Genomic DNA, 16745 nt, shown 5'->3' on the forward strand with positions numbered 1-16745 from the left:
ATATATATATATATACACACACACACACAGTATATATTTGTATAGAATCTGTAAAAACAATTAAATAAAATTCAGTATAATTGACTATTTTTTGTATATGTACAATTACTCATGCTGTGGTATAAGCTTTTGGACAATATAATAAAAAAGAATTGATATAAAAATAAAAATATGTCCCTTTAGGCTGAGCTTTGTAAAGTCGAGTAGTCCTGCCATAAGTCTCACCAGACATGAAGTTTCACAACATGAAGTCATGTATAGAAATACAAGCTTTTGGATAATCATGCACATCCCAGCTGTCTTTGCTAATAATGCCACCATGATGATAATATAGAGAGGTAAAAGATGCAGTATTCATGCTGTCTCTTCTATATTTAGGTATTTCATCGAGCAGAGAGAAGACAAAGCGGTGTATTTTGATATCGAATCCATCAGTGGAGTCATCAGAACTACTCAGCTCCTGGACCGCGAGGACACGCCCTGGCACAACATCACTGTCATGGCAACAGAGGAAGGTGGGTACCAGAAAGCATGCTGGTTGAGCTTTGCCACTTTAATAACTCGCAATTTAGTCTGCAAAGACAGTCTCAGCAATAAACGCCTCGTGCACTCATGAGAAACGGACTGCCGTTCGCTTTCTCTCTTTGAAAATCACTCGCCCTCCCGCTGCTGTGAAATCTACTCTGCAGGCCCGTTAATAGTCAAAGATCACACCTCTAAGCACATAAGGAATAGCTAGCTCAGAAATTAAAATTGTGGTTATTTACTCACCCCTCATGTTGTTTCAAACCCGTATGACTTTCTTTCTTCTGTAGAAAGAGAAAAATGAAGACTGCTGGTTGTTGTTATTGTTGTTGTTTTCACATGCAATTAAAATGAATGGGGCCAAAAGCTTTCAAGCTTCAAAATAGATCCAGAAGCACTGTAAAATATCATTAAAGTGATCTAAATGGCTTGTGTGCTGTGTTCTGCAGCTATACAATCTGAGTGTAGTTGTAGATGTTGTTCACTCATAAAATTCCCCTCTAGTGAGCTGTTAATTGCTGTATCCAAACCATTGATTTAGTTGAATTTGAGAACCAGTTCAGTCTGATTTATGATTGCATCTTTCAGATCTAGTTTTTTGAACCAGATTCTTTGAAAGATCCACCTTAAAAAAAAAAAGATTCATCCACAGATTGGACATCAGGACTCTTTTGAACATGGTAGATGTGGTAGATTTAAAGCCCCTCCTGTGATCAAAACTCATTTTTAATGTTGTTAACTTGTCTAGCTGGTGTTTTGAATATGCTTAAAGACAATGTGCCATGTGCAAATTCATCAGTCAGCACCATTACTGAGCATTTGCTCCTTAAAAAGTCAAAAAAAAAAAAAAAAACCTTTTAAACCTGTTTCCTAAGTCACAAGCATGTAACCAATCCTGTCAACTTGTGGGGCGGGGCTTTGCATAACATTAGTGAAGTGAAGTGACATGTGGCCAAGTATGGTGACCCATACTTGGAATTAGTGCTCTGCATTTACCCATCCAAAGTGCACACACACAGCAGTGAACACACACAAACCGTGAACACACACCCGGAGCAGTGGGCAGCCATTTATGCTGCGGCGCCCGGGGAGCAGTTGGGGGTTCGGTGCCTTGCTCAAGGGCACCTCAGTCGTGGTATTGAAGGTGGAAGAGAGCGCTGTACATTCACCCCCCCCACCTACAATCCCTGCTGGTACGAGACTCGAACCCACAGCCTTTGGGTTATGAGTCCGACTCTCTAACCATTAGGCCACGACTTCCCCTAGTGAACATTTGCAACATATTATTAGCTGTTTCATAGTCCAGCCAAGCCAAATGTTAATTATATCTGTAACACTTTACAATAGGGGACACATTCACTATTAACACTATTAATTAATCCTAATTTGCTGCTTATTAATAGTTAGTCAGGTAGTTGTTAAGTTTAGGTGTGGGGTAGGATTACGGGACCTAAAATGTGGTCATGCAGAATAAAGTATTAATATGTGCTTTATAAGTACTAATAAACATCCAATATGCTAGTAATATCATATGCATGCTAATAAGCAGCTAGTTAATAGTGAGAACTGGTCCTTAAAATAAAGTACTACCATTATATCAATTACCGTTACATGTCTGATATTGTAGAGAGTGATACATACAATGCATTACCACTCTGATATGTGGACTTGTAGACAGCCCTGTATAATTCGCTTGTCCTCTTCTTCATCATCAATCAGTTTCTGGTTCAAGCATTATTGGCTGAATTAATCCAATATTGGCACTTGCCATTGTGTAGCGTTTTCTACACTGCACAATGGTAATGGGGTGGATGCGGGGAGTAATTTGCATATTAATGTGTCCGCATATACTAAATGAGGTCAGGGTGTAGAGTTATAATACTGAAGCCGTTTTACAAAACCTCTATAAGATTAGAGAACTGTTTCCAGGACTGATGGCATACATTCTTGTTTATAATATTGTATCCATATTAACATTAATGTTTTTGTTTTATTGTAAAAAAAAAAAAAAAAAAAAAAAGTATGCCTGCCTTGGTCATTATATGTATTTTCCCTCTGAAATAAAATTAAAAAAATAAAGAATATAAAAAGTAAATAAATAACTTTCACTAGAAAAATGTTTAAATATGTAATTTGATTATTAAAGATGAGTTTTAAGCGATTAAATTGGTGACTGCAAGGGGACTTTGTTTTTGTTTTATTGTATAAATTATGCCTGCCTTGGTCTTTGTGTGTATTTTCCTTCTGGAATGGGGAAAAAAATAATAAAAATAAATAAAATGAAAAATAAATTATTATAAAAATTTTTAAGTGATTAAATTAGTGACTGCAGGAGGACTTTGTTACCTTACTGTGTGTTCCTCAAAGCTCATCATATGATTTCAGAAAATGTGCAATATAGCTCACAGCTATATTGTGCCTTTATGCCCTTTTTGATGCTTTCTAATTGAATGAAAAATAGCAATCAGCACCATTACGCAGAAGCAGGTAATTCCGGTTTGGAGCAAAATGAGGGTCAGGAAATGACAGCAGAATTATTATTTTTTTTTGTTTGTTTTTTGAGTGAAATACACCTTTAACAAACCCACTCATGCAAGACAACAAAAACAGGGAAAGATTGGGAGTATATAATCTCCCAGATGATAAAAATCACAGGCAGTAATGTAAATGGAGTCATCTGACTCTTCTGCTGCAGATTTTATCAGAGTAATTACCCTTACACCCAGCACCAATGACACGCATTCAGTCTTCTATATGATAATCATATTCCACATTTATCCAGTCTGTGAATGAAAAATCACACATCGCTTTAATATCTCACTTATTTTCCCAAGACAGCAATGAGATCAAATGGAGACTTTGCATAAGTCTGCTGCTCAGAGATATACATTCATCTCTTCGAGAGCCTCCGAAGAGATCTTAACTCTCTCAAACCGTGCTCAGATCTGTGTTCTTCAACATTTCTCATTCAGTGCATACATGCATTTGGCCGATACTTCAGCTTACTGTGCTTTCAAGGTATATTTTATGACCACATTATCTGAGATATGTAACACTGCACTCTTACTTTTTGTGAACAATTGCCTCACGTGTGTCTTTTTTTATAAACCAGAGATAAACTTAAGATACTAGAGATAAACTTGATAATTGCAAAGCAACATTTCTAAGAATCAAAATCAAATCTGAGCTATGAAAGTGCAATAAAATGTTCCTCTGTGTAAACACAAAACAAACATCCCAAAAGGTAAATAAGCAAAATGACAGAACACAATCCCATTTCTGATGTTGCTTTGATGTGTTTGTTTAACATTGTTGGATGCAATCAAAGATACATTGAAGCGAGTAGGTTTTTTTTCAAAACCAATGGTGTTTGTTGCCATGGAGATGGCTTGCCGTTAAAGGCTTCATTCTGAGAAATGTTCGTTTCTGGTCCAGCTGTGGGTGTGAATTCATGTTAGAGTGCTCATTAGTGAGGATGACGAGGGAGCGGAACTCACTTGGCCTGTACGCTTATAAGACGTCTCAGCAATTATATGCACATTTATTGCATTTAACAGTAGCTGTGCCATTGGCCGATACCGTGCTATTTTATTAGCTACTTCTAGTTGTGGTGCATGAATATTCTGTATTATAAAACTGATAGATCTGGCTGTTTTTTGCTAGATGTTAGACAGCCTACGCTCAGCTCACATCACAATAGAGCATAACAGTGAGAGACAACTCAGTTGTTTTGGTTCAACATTTCTTAAAGAAAAATACCAAACCATCTCTTACGATGAATCACAACATTACAACCTTTCACTTGAAGTAAAAAAAGTAAAAATATTTCATATGGTAACGATCCACGGTCACGTACACACTGTAAAATTTCAAGAGTGACAACTACATTTAAATACTGCAGTGACCCTGCTGAAAAAAAGCTGACATACATCATTAAAGTTATTTAAAATATAATGTGATGAGATTTTGCTCTCAGCCAAAACTATTTGCTCTGGAATAAATAATAGATTAATGAGACCAATGAATGAAATGACCCAAAACGAATTATATCTAATTTTTAACCATAACATTTCACATTGATGAGAGATTCATACGAAGAGAAGGGAGTAAAAGAAACACAGTAAAGAAGAGGCAGGAGATATAGATTGGTTGAAATGAATACTGAAAAGCAGTAAACAAAAAGACTGAGTTGGGAAACGGAGAACAAATAATGCAGCAGAGAAAGACAGAATGTTTAAGAAAATCTCTTTTTATCGTATTTTATTGCTAATTTTAATTTACTGGCGTAAAATATCCATGCTTTGGTATGAACTTACAAAAAAGTATTTTTTTTTTTGTAATATCATAGTTAATTAATTAGAATCTTTGATACGTGAGTCTAAATGATGCAAAGCAATTTCAAAAGGCCCTAACTGAATATCATTTATCTTATTAATTACTCAATTTATAATTGCACAGAATATTTTTATATCCTTGTTGTGGGTCTGTTTTTAATTTATGAGCATTATAATGCCTTGTTAATTTCTGCGTTTTTGTATTTATAGTGTTCTGATTCAAATTAATTTAATCGGTATGGGTCCAACTCAGTGAGAATTGCTATTAGATGATTTAGCCAATTTGTAAACAAAATTAGCCGGGTCCCACCCAGGGATCAAGGAGTGCATGCAAATGTACTTTTCTCTAAGAAATTACAGTTCAGATATGTGTTCTTTTGAGACAGACTTGATAGAAATTTGCATAACCTGTGTTTGCTAATCAGAAATTAATTGGCCATTGCCATGCTATTTGTTTATCTGTTTTTTTTATGTAATTTGATATTCATCAAAACCACATTCCAGTTCACTAATGTGAGCATGGAATCTGTCATTATTTCTACATAATGGGAATGACTGTCATTTTATAAAGTTCTACACATCCCCTGATCTCTGTGTGTTTGTTAATTAAATATCTTGCTAATTTGATAATGCTTTCAGCTGCTAATAAGAGTGTAGTACTCTCAGATCATTTTACCATGTTTTAGCATTTTTAAATATGGTTATTTTGATTTAGATTTCTGCAAACTTTCATTTCAAATCAATGAAAATAGTGTAAGTTTGATTGTGTTTGAACCTTCTAAGACATATCTTCATGAGAAGTCATGCATCATTTTCAAGTGATTTTTGTTGTTTAAGCACTTTAAATGCTCCACAGATGGATTTAATGTATGATTACAGGCATGGATCGATGAGATGATGGGTGAATTAATGTATTATTGGATAGATGAATCTCCATTACCATTATCTTCGGTCCACAAAAATCTGCTTAATGTTCAGATATTCTTTCACATAAGCTATCTGATGTTTTTTTCCACATGCAATCCAATGTTTTCTTTTGTTTTCAGATAACCCCAGTCTTCAGAGCCACGTGCCCGTTACAGTGCAGGTTCTAGATGTGAACGACAATCCTCCAATGATCAACACAGAAGATGAGATCATCATCTGTGAAAGCACCAGAGCAGGACAGGCAAGTCCCATAACAGTTGAACTGTTTCTCTGTCTCGCTTTCTCTCTGACACCTTCATTCCCTGGCAGAGAAGGTGAGGGAGGCCGAGTCTCCTTAAAATGAATGTAACAACTGAAGTAATCAAACTAACTGTTGTTTTAATCAGTTCACTTACTAATGAGCATAATGTATATGCATGACATGCATAAATATGTATTTCTGTCAGGACCACTATCGTCAAAATGATAGATACTTAGCATAAAGTTTGGTTTGGCGGTATGGTTCTGTTCTGGGCAAAATCCTCCCTGCCCATCCATGCAGCCTGTCATGAGTGAGCAGGGAGAGCAGCAATAATAACCCCCCTAGGGTTAACAGAACAGAACAAGGCAGATATCATTAATGTACTTAATGATATTTAAGTGTAACACTTTATTCAAGATAAAGGAGTCTGATTAGCAAGGAATATCAGAAAGCCAAGTCCTGACTGTGGCGAGAGGAGGAGCTGGGGATGGAGGAGGGTAATTTGATTAGGAGCAAGCTGAAAACCTGCTGAATAATACTAAATAGAGCTTATATAGGAATGCCGCGATAGGTGTCATATTCCTATAGGTGGATGTGATCAGCTGAGAATCAGCTGATGCAAGCTTGACTCACGTGACCTGCCAGAACTAATGCTAACGCTTAATTTTTGTAATTAAAAATGCAAGCACTTACTGTATTAACAAATGTTAAGTTGGGCATATGAAAGATTAAAATATGGGTTTGATCAATATGGATTTACATAGCAGAGTTCCCTGCCATGAATGGTGTGGAAAAAAGAGCGAGCTGAATATTTAGAGGGTCTGAAATAGAAAAATGGAAAGGGGTTAAAGGAATGCTAATCATCTCACAATGAGAATAAAAATCTGATCAACAAAGCGTGACAGCTCTGACTCACTAAAGCAAACTCCTATTTTCCTACTTCTACATAATGGGAATGACTGTCATTTTATAAAGTTCTACACATCCCCTGATCTCTGTGTGTTTGTTAATTAAATATCTTGCTAATTTGATAATGCTTTCAGCTGCTAATAAGAGTGTAGTACTCTCAGATCATTTTACCATGTTTTAGCATTTTTAAATATGGTTATTTTGATTTAGATTTCTGCAAACTTTCATTTCAAATCAATGAAAATAGTGTAAGTTTGATTGTGTTTGAACCTTCTAAGACATATCTTCATGAGAAGTCATGCATCATTTTCAAGTGATTTTTGTTGTTTAAGCACTTTAAATGCTCCACAGATGGATTTAATGTATGATTACAGGCATGGATCGATGAGATGATGGGTGAATTAATGTATTATTGGATAGATGAATCTCCATTACCATTATCTTCGGTCCACAAAAATCTGCTTAATGTTCAGATATTCTTTCACATAAGCTATCTGATGTTTTTTTCCACATGCAATCCAATGTTTTCTTTTGTTTTCAGATAACCCCAGTCTTCAGAGCCACGTGCCCGTTACAGTGCAGGTTCTAGATGTGAACGACAATCCTCCAATGATCAACACAGAAGATGAGATCATCATCTGTGAAAGCACCAGAGCAGGACAGGCAAGTCCCATAACAGTTGAACTGTTTCTCTGTCTCGCTTTCTCTCTGACACCTTCATTCCCTGGCAGAGAAGGTGAGGGAGGCCGAGTCTCCTTAAAATGAATGTAACAACTGAAGTAATCAAACTAACTGTTGTTTTAATCAGTTCACTTACTAATGAGCATAATGTATATGCATGACATGCATAAATATGTATTTCTGTCAGGACCACTATCGTCAAAATGATAGATACTTAGCATAAAGTTTGGTTTGGCGGTATGGTTCTGTTCTGGGCAAAATCCTCCCTGCCCATCCATGCAGCCTGTCATGAGTGAGCAGGGAGAGCAGCAATAATAACCCCCCTAGGGTTAACAGAACAGAACAAGGCAGATATCATTAATGTACTTAATGATATTTAAGTGTAACACTTTATTCAAGATAAAGGAGTCTGATTAGCAAGGAATATCAGAAAGCCAAGTCCTGACTGTGGCGAGAGGAGGAGCTGGGGATGGAGGAGGGTAATTTGATTAGGAGCAAGCTGAAAACCTGCTGAATAATACTAAATAGAGCTTATATAGGAATGCCGCGATAGGTGTCATATTCCTATAGGTGGATGTGATCAGCTGAGAATCAGCTGATGCAAGCTTGACTCACGTGACCTGCCAGAACTAATGCTAACGCTTAATTTTTGTAATTAAAAATGCAAGCACTTACTGTATTAACAAATGTTAAGTTGGGCATATGAAAGATTAAAATATGGGTTTGATCAATATGGATTTACATATCAGAGTTCCCTGCCATGAATGGTGTGGAAAAAAGAGCGAGCTGAATATTTAGAGGGTCTGAAATAGAAAAATGGAAAGGGGTTAAAGGAATGCTAATCATCTCACAATGAGAATAAAAATCTGATCAACAAAGCGTGACAGCTCTGACTCACTAAAGCAAACTCCTATTTTCCTACCCACACTTTTCCATTTAATTTTGAAATGCTGTTTTTCACCAGCGGCCGAAAGAAAGAGAGGGACGAGAGCGAGAGAAAACGAAGGACAGATGAGGTCAAGCCTATTTTAATATCCCCTGTGATCCAAACATAAAACAGTACATCCAATTCCAAAAATTATCTACACTACATTACAGGAGTGGCACATTAAAGTGCTTCTGTGCACTTTTAATGTGTTTTAAGTGGAGTGTGTACTTTCTGCACTACTAGAATCACCAAACTGACTTTAAAAAATAAAGACCGTTTTCAAACAGGTGTCGCAAACTCCTTCCTCATCTGCCATTGGTCGGAAAAAACAGATGGCCCTGCCCCTAAACTCACATCATTGGTTGATCTGTTGTTGCGGAGTGGTCTGGTGGAAGATTCAGCTGGTTCAAAGAAACAGAGAAATGTTTTGACAGCGCCAGTTTAGACTGTTTGGCAAAATCCACCTACTGATGGGGATTACCCATGTATCTTCACTTTCACATGTTCTTTCAGAAATCATTCTAATATGCTGATTTGCTGCACAATTATTATCAGTTATTACCGGTGCTCAATTATTAATAATGGTTCTTATTATTATCAGTGTTTAAAACAGTTTTTGGTACTTAATAATTTTGTGAAAAGTGTTAGATAATTTTCTACTGTAATCTATTGACATTATAAATGTGTTTAAAATGCCTGTTGGGTTTCCAAGACAATTCAGACCAACAAACCATCTGGTTTTGATGCACAAAGCGCACAGCATCCTACAACTGCTGAGATGCCAGCAGAGATTTCTGAAGTTCATTCTGAGATGAGGGCGAGAGGGGGGGGGGAAACAGAAAGAATCAAGCAAAACTATGTTCTGAGCTTTTGAACCCTGCTGAATTCAACTTGTATTTAGGATATGGGTCTTCTACATGGGAAACTGGTGAAATCCATATATATATATATATATATATATACGTATATACTGTACAATCCAGGCATCTTAACTACAGTAAAAAGACAGAAATCAGTCAAGCTTCACCAGAGAGACCCAAAAAGCTAAAGCAAATCTGAGAAAGTTCACTATGAAAAGAAAGTGTTTCTTACGTCTTTTCTTATTTTGTTTTGTTGATGGCAGGTCATTCAGACAATCACGGCTGTGGATAAAGATGATTTTGCCAATGGAAAGGGATTTTCCTTCTCTTTCCCTGGAGGAATTCCTGCCAACCCCAACTTTACTATTAAAGACAATGAAGGTATGGATATAGGATTAAAAAAAACATTTATTAATTAATTTATTGATTTGTCTGTTTATTGCATTTGCATTATTTACATTCAAGGAAAACCTGGAAATGTCAGGACATTCATGATTTACATGGCTTTTTTCATATTTGTAGTGAACCTACATTTTTCTAGATATAATAACAGGTCTAAAATATTTAATCGGCAAGTTGCTCTTTGTGAGTGTAGTCTCTATAAAATAATATTTAAATATCCTTGTCTGGTAATCACAAACAACTGGAAAAGTCATTGAAATCCATTAGTAAAAATGTGTGGGAATCCTACTTGGCTTGTGTTAATATGTACGGTCTAATATTCTCTTCCATTACGGCAAAAGGCACAAAGTAGCATTCAGAAGATGTTCACTATATATGTTATTTTAATGCAAGCTATTATAATGAATTCACATATATAGGATATTCAAGCTTTCTTTAAATATGTATATATTTTCAAGGGGGGGAAATTACTGCAGAAGTATTCGCATATGATCAATAAACTTCCCGGGTTAATGTTGACCAACATTTAAGTTATAATTAAATGTCAACCGCAAGCTTAAAAGAGACGACTGATGACCGTTTAGATGCAGACAGAAGTAAAATCCCTTATGCATGAGTAATAGCTGCTGTGAAGGTAAATCAATGAACTGTAATGGCATTTCTTTCAATAATCAATATCACTATAACACTAAAGTTAGTTCCCTTTCAGTCGGTCACTCTCGACGTCACGTCGGAGGACCGACGAAATTGGGATCTCGCTTAGAGGGACCAATCTACTTCGAGTGTAAACTAAACGAGCCAATGCACATTGGCCCTCTAAGCGAGATCCCAATTTCGTCGGTCCTCCGACATGACGTCTCCGTTCCCTCCTTCAGGGAACGAGGGTTACATACGTAACCGAGACGTTATTGCTCTTGCTCTGTTTTTTTCCTGTTCTGTGTTTGTTTTGGGCATCTGTACGGCGTGAGAAATATTGGTTTGTTTTCATTCATTTTCATTGATAAAATCAACATGTAATCAACCTTTTCATTTTCCAACTGTTTCTGGTTGATCAGTTACCATATTTAAAACCTGCATTAACAAACCTACAGTGGTTTGCTAGTTTTAGCTGGTCTTCCAGTCTGGTCAAGCTGAATAAAAGTGCCCAAAACCCCTCTAAACTAGCCAACAGACCAGCTAAGACCAGAAAGCCAGTTTATGCTAATTGTGTTATTGCTCTTGCTCTGTTTTTTTCCTGTTCTGTGTTTGTTTTGGGCATCTGTATGGCGTGAGAAATATTGGTTTGTTTTCATTCATTTTCATTGATAAAATCAACATGTAATCAACCTTTTCATTTTCCAACTGTTTCTGGTTGATCAGTTACCATATTTAAAACCTGCAGTAACAAACCTACAGTGGTTTGCTAGTTTTAGCTGGTCTTCCAGTCTGGTCAAGCTGAATAAAAGTGCCCAAAACCCCTCTAAACTAGCCAACAGACCAGCTAAGACCAGAAAGCCAGTTTATGCTAATTGTGTTTTACAGTATCGGTTGTTCATTTAGACCCTCCACGGAGTGGCACCTTTACTCTTCCCTGGGGCAGCATCACTTCATGTGTGTCTGTGTAGCCTTGGGTGAACTTTAAAGTAACTAGTGAAGTTGTTGTACTCTTCCAGCTACCGCATTTCCAAAATGTAGCTCAAGCACAGTCGGCACGGTTTCGCTGTCGAAGAGCCCCAGTATTCCTTTTGAGGGATTATGGGTCTAACCTCGCACAGAGGTTCAGTCCCTGTTGCTGTCGAATGAATTACCAGCTCCCTAAACTCCTGAACCGATGGCCTTAATGCAATACTCACACAGATGTCTGTGGGCTGGAGGTTACCATGGAGACTGCTCTAATCCGAGGTGTGCTGCTCCCGGGGCCAAATCTGGACCCCGAAATCAATAGGGGATTTGAAAATAGAATGGGGAATAAAGGGATAGAAATCAGTTTCTGATGGGTACTTTATTAAGTTTTAATTTCATATTTATTTTAATTAGGTTTGTCAATTTAATTAATAAGAGCAGGCAAAATGCATAAATTCAAAATCAGCTAGACATAGATGCAATTGGAGGAAACATACACAGTATATGTATTTTTCAAAGCTGTACATTTTTTAACTTCACACAGCTTCTTAAAAAGGTGATGCTCATGGTGCAAGATGGTGAAAAACAATGAAACTTGATGCAAAAGCTAAAGATGTCCCTTTGAAGCATTTGTACAATAATTAAAAGTTTACAGACAGATTACAAGAGCACATCCAGAAAGACTTGATTACAAAATGGACTGAGATGAAATATTATATCAAATAACACAAGGATATATTGACTTTTAAAGCTGTTTATGTCCATCCAAAGAGTGTAGTTGCCTGCCGAAATATTATCTTCATTTGGGGACTTTTCTTAGCATACATTGATATACACAATCAATTAATTTAATCATCATAGCATTTAATTAATTGGATGCATTTTTTATTTTAATCTACATGATCTTTTAAGAAATGATGGATCGTTTAAGGGGTAGAAAGTGATAATGTAATGTGATTTTAGGAAATAAAGAAGTTACGATGTTACATTTGTGATAAGAAATTTCTTGAATCATCTCTAATTAGAGTGCAAATGTTGCTACTTTTAAAACGAATTGCTGGTAAAGTTTTATCCCATGTCTCAAGATCAGTAGGGGAAAACAGAAGAGAGGTAGATTAATGTTAAATTGGTAGACAGAATGACTTGGCTAGTATCGTGAGTTCCACTCCGTTTCTATCGCGCCAACTGCAGTATGGAGTTTACTTAATTTATCCAAGTGGTACTCAGTGCAAGTCTCACACTCTCTGTCTACTTCTCACACGGTTTCTCGCTCTTTAATCTCTCTCCACTGGGACACGCCACTGTTTACCTCCGAATTATCAGCTCTTTCCACCGGTGGTCGATGTTGGCGTGCAATGCTCTTATTGTGAGATTGCAAGTAAGTGAAGCCCCTTTAAGGCATTCAATGGAGTTACCAAAGCACTGCAAAATAAATACAATTTCCCTGAATCTCCATTTCTGGATTTAAAGGTGCAAATCTATTTGGTACACAACGAGAGGGAGGCTAAATGGACTAAATTATTGTCTGTTCACGTTTTGCTAAATGAACGCAGTCTCTGTGTGAATAACAATGTAAGACGGAGGGCCCCAGAGCGCTACCCTTGCACGGATGTTCAGTTTGATTATGTTCTGTAGTCAATTGCGGTTTTGTAGTGGAGCCGAGGGTAATTAGAAAGGTAATATTCACAAGTGAGCTTATGAATGGCATGGTCAAAAACATGCTGAAGGCATGTGAACATGAAATCACAGAATCATTGGCATGCTAATCAGATCCACCTTTGCACACATATACATTAAAACACTATCTTAAAGGAACAGTGCACCCAAAAATTGTATTGATTAACCTATTTATTTATTGATTGATAAAATATATATATTTTTTAAATAAGCACATCTAAATAGATAAATCAATATGTATTTATTTATTGAGAGTGATAAATAATACTTAAAAGCGACTGATTTTTTATTTATTTGTTTTCATTTCTGGAGGAACTATTCCTTTAATTTGGAAAGTCTACCAAAAAAATCCCATATATATATATATATATGTATTTTTTTTTCCACACCTCATTATTTCTCACTCCTCTCCACTTTTGATCTATTGTTAGTTATTTCTGTTTCTCTCACTCTCTGTCTATCCCTCCTGTTTCCCATCTGTCTCTTAAAGACGCTCATCCTATTTCCATTGACTTTCTAATCCTGTATCAATACGCCTTTAAGGAGAGGTGCTTCTCTTGTCTAACACTGCCTTGTTTTAATATGCACTCAGCGTCTGAGAAGACTTTTCTCATATAGGGTGTCAGTCGGTCGGTGGGCGTCTGGACAGGAAACCAGATAGACTGTAAACCAAGAAGTAACAGGAGAAATTAGTCATTATCCAGTAATTATGATCATTATTATGATGATAAACATGCTAAGGCCACTTCCTAAGAGGAGGATGATGATGATAATGCAATTCAGTCTGAGGATAACATAGTGAGTAATAAGTGACCAGATGACCTTGATAAAACACGTGGACAGGATATATTTTCAGTATAATGCAAGTAAAGAGGTCTAGGGGTGGTTCATAAGACTCATATAATAGCTTTGTGTGAGAAACAGACAGAAATTTAAGTCATTTTTCTCTTATAACCTCAACATCCGGCCTAGTTGCTCTTGATGCTTTCATAAAAGCTTAAAAGTGTGATTCATGAATAGATCTTTATTTTGAGTTGAATCATTGCAGTGAATCAGTAGATCCGGTTCACAGACCTGAATGATTCAGATTATGTATGAGTAAAAACTTAAATTATTCAGTGTAATGGCATAGATCTTTATTTTGAGTTGAATCATTGCAGTGAATCAGTAGATCCGGTTCACAGACCTGAATGATTCAGATTATGTATGAGTAAAAACTTAAATTATTCAGTGTAACGGCTTTATTGTAGTTACTTTCTGTTAGTTTGCTTGATGTTTTTTTTTTTTGTTGCAAAATATGTAAGACGAATAGCTTAACTTTCATTGGACTACTGTGGATCGAGTAGCTTCTATTTTGTTAAACTGCAGTTTTAAAGTATCTTAAAGGGGTCATATGATGCGATTTCAATTGTTCCTTTCTCTTTAGAGTGTAACAAGCATAAAGAAGATCTGTAAAGTTGCAAAGACTAAAGTCTCAAATCCAAAGAGATATTCTTTATAAAAGTTAAGTCAACCATGCCTACCTAAAACGGCTCATTCTAACACGCCCCCACGTCTACATCACTATGTGGGAATATTTGCATAACACCGCCCAAATGTTCACGCAAAGAAAGAAGGCGTAACTTTTATTCTCGCTGTAGTATTGTTGTTGCCGCCACCGCCATGACATGTAGGCGCTGTATGTTTCGTTGTGAAAGTGAAACTATTTTGGTTTGGTCTTCCAAAAGAGGACGATATCCACTTCATCATGCCTGGAGCTGATCCGTGCTGGTCGCTGGGGAAATACATCAACTTTGCGCTGTGGATCGCCGGATCGGCTTTCACCGTGGACGAAGCGGAGTCCAGCCCGGGGTCGTCACATGGGGTTGCCGCAAGCCCACCAGCCGCTCCTTCGTCGAATCCGCCGGCCGCGTCGTTTTCAAGCCCGTCCGCCGTTCCTTACTCTAGCCTGCCGGCCTCCGCTCACTCTAGCCCGCCGTGTGTGACGCTGTGTATTTCGTTGTGAAAGCGAAACTACTTTGTTTGGCCTTCCAAAAGAGGACACGACTAGAAATCAGTGGTTAAGTTGTATTTACAACACTGTTCCAGAACAGTTCAACCTAAATATTCAGATGTGTCCAGCGCATTTTATGGAGGACTGTTTCCTGATCCTGGTAGAGTAGACTACAATGCCGGCTGTTCTTACTCACAGACTGTAAGTACGTCTTTCATATTTAAAGGATTTGCCACTGACGATTCAGACACGAGTTTTGAGCAGTGTAGAGTAGCGCTTGTTGTTTGTCATTTCTCTGATCACAAATGCAGACATGGTTTTATGTTTACGCGGCATGATGCAATGCGTAAAAAGACAGTATAAGTCATTATAATCCGTAATTATGTCCCCACTGGATGCAACAAATGCCTCGTTTATAATGGGTTTTAATGTTTTTGTCTCGTCGCTCCGGCCTGACAGGGCATCACAGTATGGTAAGGGGCGTAACATTTCCGTCACACGCTTAAGGTATTCGGCCAATCACAACGCACTGGATAGCTGGCCAGTCAGAGCACACCTCGCTTTTCAGAATGATGAGCTTTGTAAAAATCGACACTTTTCAGAAAGGCGGGGCATAGAGGAGAAACAATGATGTACAGTATGTGGAAAATGTGTTTTTTTAACCTTAAACCGCATAAACACATTTCATTACACCTCATATGACCCCTTTAAATCTAATGTATCTATGACCGTGATATTTATCAGCATGGAAATGAAGGCCGGTGGTCTGGATTATATCATGAGTGGTGCTCGAAGAAAAGAGCTCTGGGCATTTCTCTTTCTCCTCTCTCTCTCATTCACACACATATTGTTTGCCTTAGCTCTAGATGGCCCTCAGGCAAACAGCAGGATCATCAGGCTGCCCTCAACACTACTGCCTCCTATTGAGTTTAACACCTGCCGATTCTCAGGAGAAAAGAGCTCTGCTTACATACTGTGTACTCAAGGGTATAAGTGTTTTTTTATGTCTCACGGTGTGGTTTTTATCACAACTCTGTGGTCACAGCTTCGGTTTGGTTTGGAAAATGTTCTGTTTGTTGCCATTTTAAAATTTTTGTTAAAAGGACAAAGACACCACTATGTCTCAGGCATTTAATGAGAGCATTGAGTGTATGTTATTAATTTTATTTATATTGTCTTTTTTCAATTAAATATTTCTTTTAATTTATCAATGAGAGAGAGAACAACTCTCATGTAGCCATCAGATAATCTGGTAGCCATTTCAGAAGTGTCAAATGTAATAATACCTTTTTTATTTTATTTGTTTTTTATTATTATTATTATTCTATTATATCTTACTTTTAATTGGACGAGAAATCAAATGCACTGCTGGACAATAACCAATAATTCATTTTCTATAGTGTTTGTTCTTAAATTTTCCTAATGCCAATTGTGTGATTTGTTTATATACTACAAACACTTTTTTCCATTTTTATGACAGAATAAAGCAGAATATTTTATATACTGTAATAAATGCTATTTCAATTAGCTCTGCATTTTTCATATAATTTATGTATTACCTGGAGATGACTTAAAAAACACATAGATAGATAGATAGATAGATAGATAGATAGATAGATAGATAGATAGATAGATAGATAGATAGATAGATAGATCAACATAGTTA

The 16745-nt window shown here is 36.9% G+C and overlaps 1 protein-coding gene across 8 annotated transcripts in view; it reads left to right on the forward strand.

Annotated features, from left to right (window-relative positions):
* The window catches only part of LOC107568143 (cadherin-18-like), a 187003-nt gene that overhangs the window by 153768 nt on the left and 16490 nt on the right, over positions 1–16745 (forward strand). For all 8 annotated transcript variants that reach the window (XM_016253996.1, XM_016254001.1, XM_016253999.1 and 5 more), the window contains exons 8-10: positions 379–515; positions 5906–6027; positions 9669–9786. In XM_016253996.1, the coding sequence (XP_016109482.1) occupies positions 379–515; positions 5906–6027; positions 9669–9786 (377 nt within the window). The remainder of the gene's footprint in view (positions 1–378; positions 516–5905; positions 6028–9668; positions 9787–16745) is intronic.

Source organism: Sinocyclocheilus grahami, unplaced genomic scaffold (assembly GCF_001515645.1).
Source record: "Sinocyclocheilus grahami isolate Dianchi unplaced genomic scaffold, SAMN03320097.WGS_v1.1 scaffold1220.1, whole genome shotgun sequence".
Lineage (NCBI taxonomy): Eukaryota > Metazoa > Chordata > Actinopteri > Cypriniformes > Cyprinidae > Sinocyclocheilus > Sinocyclocheilus grahami.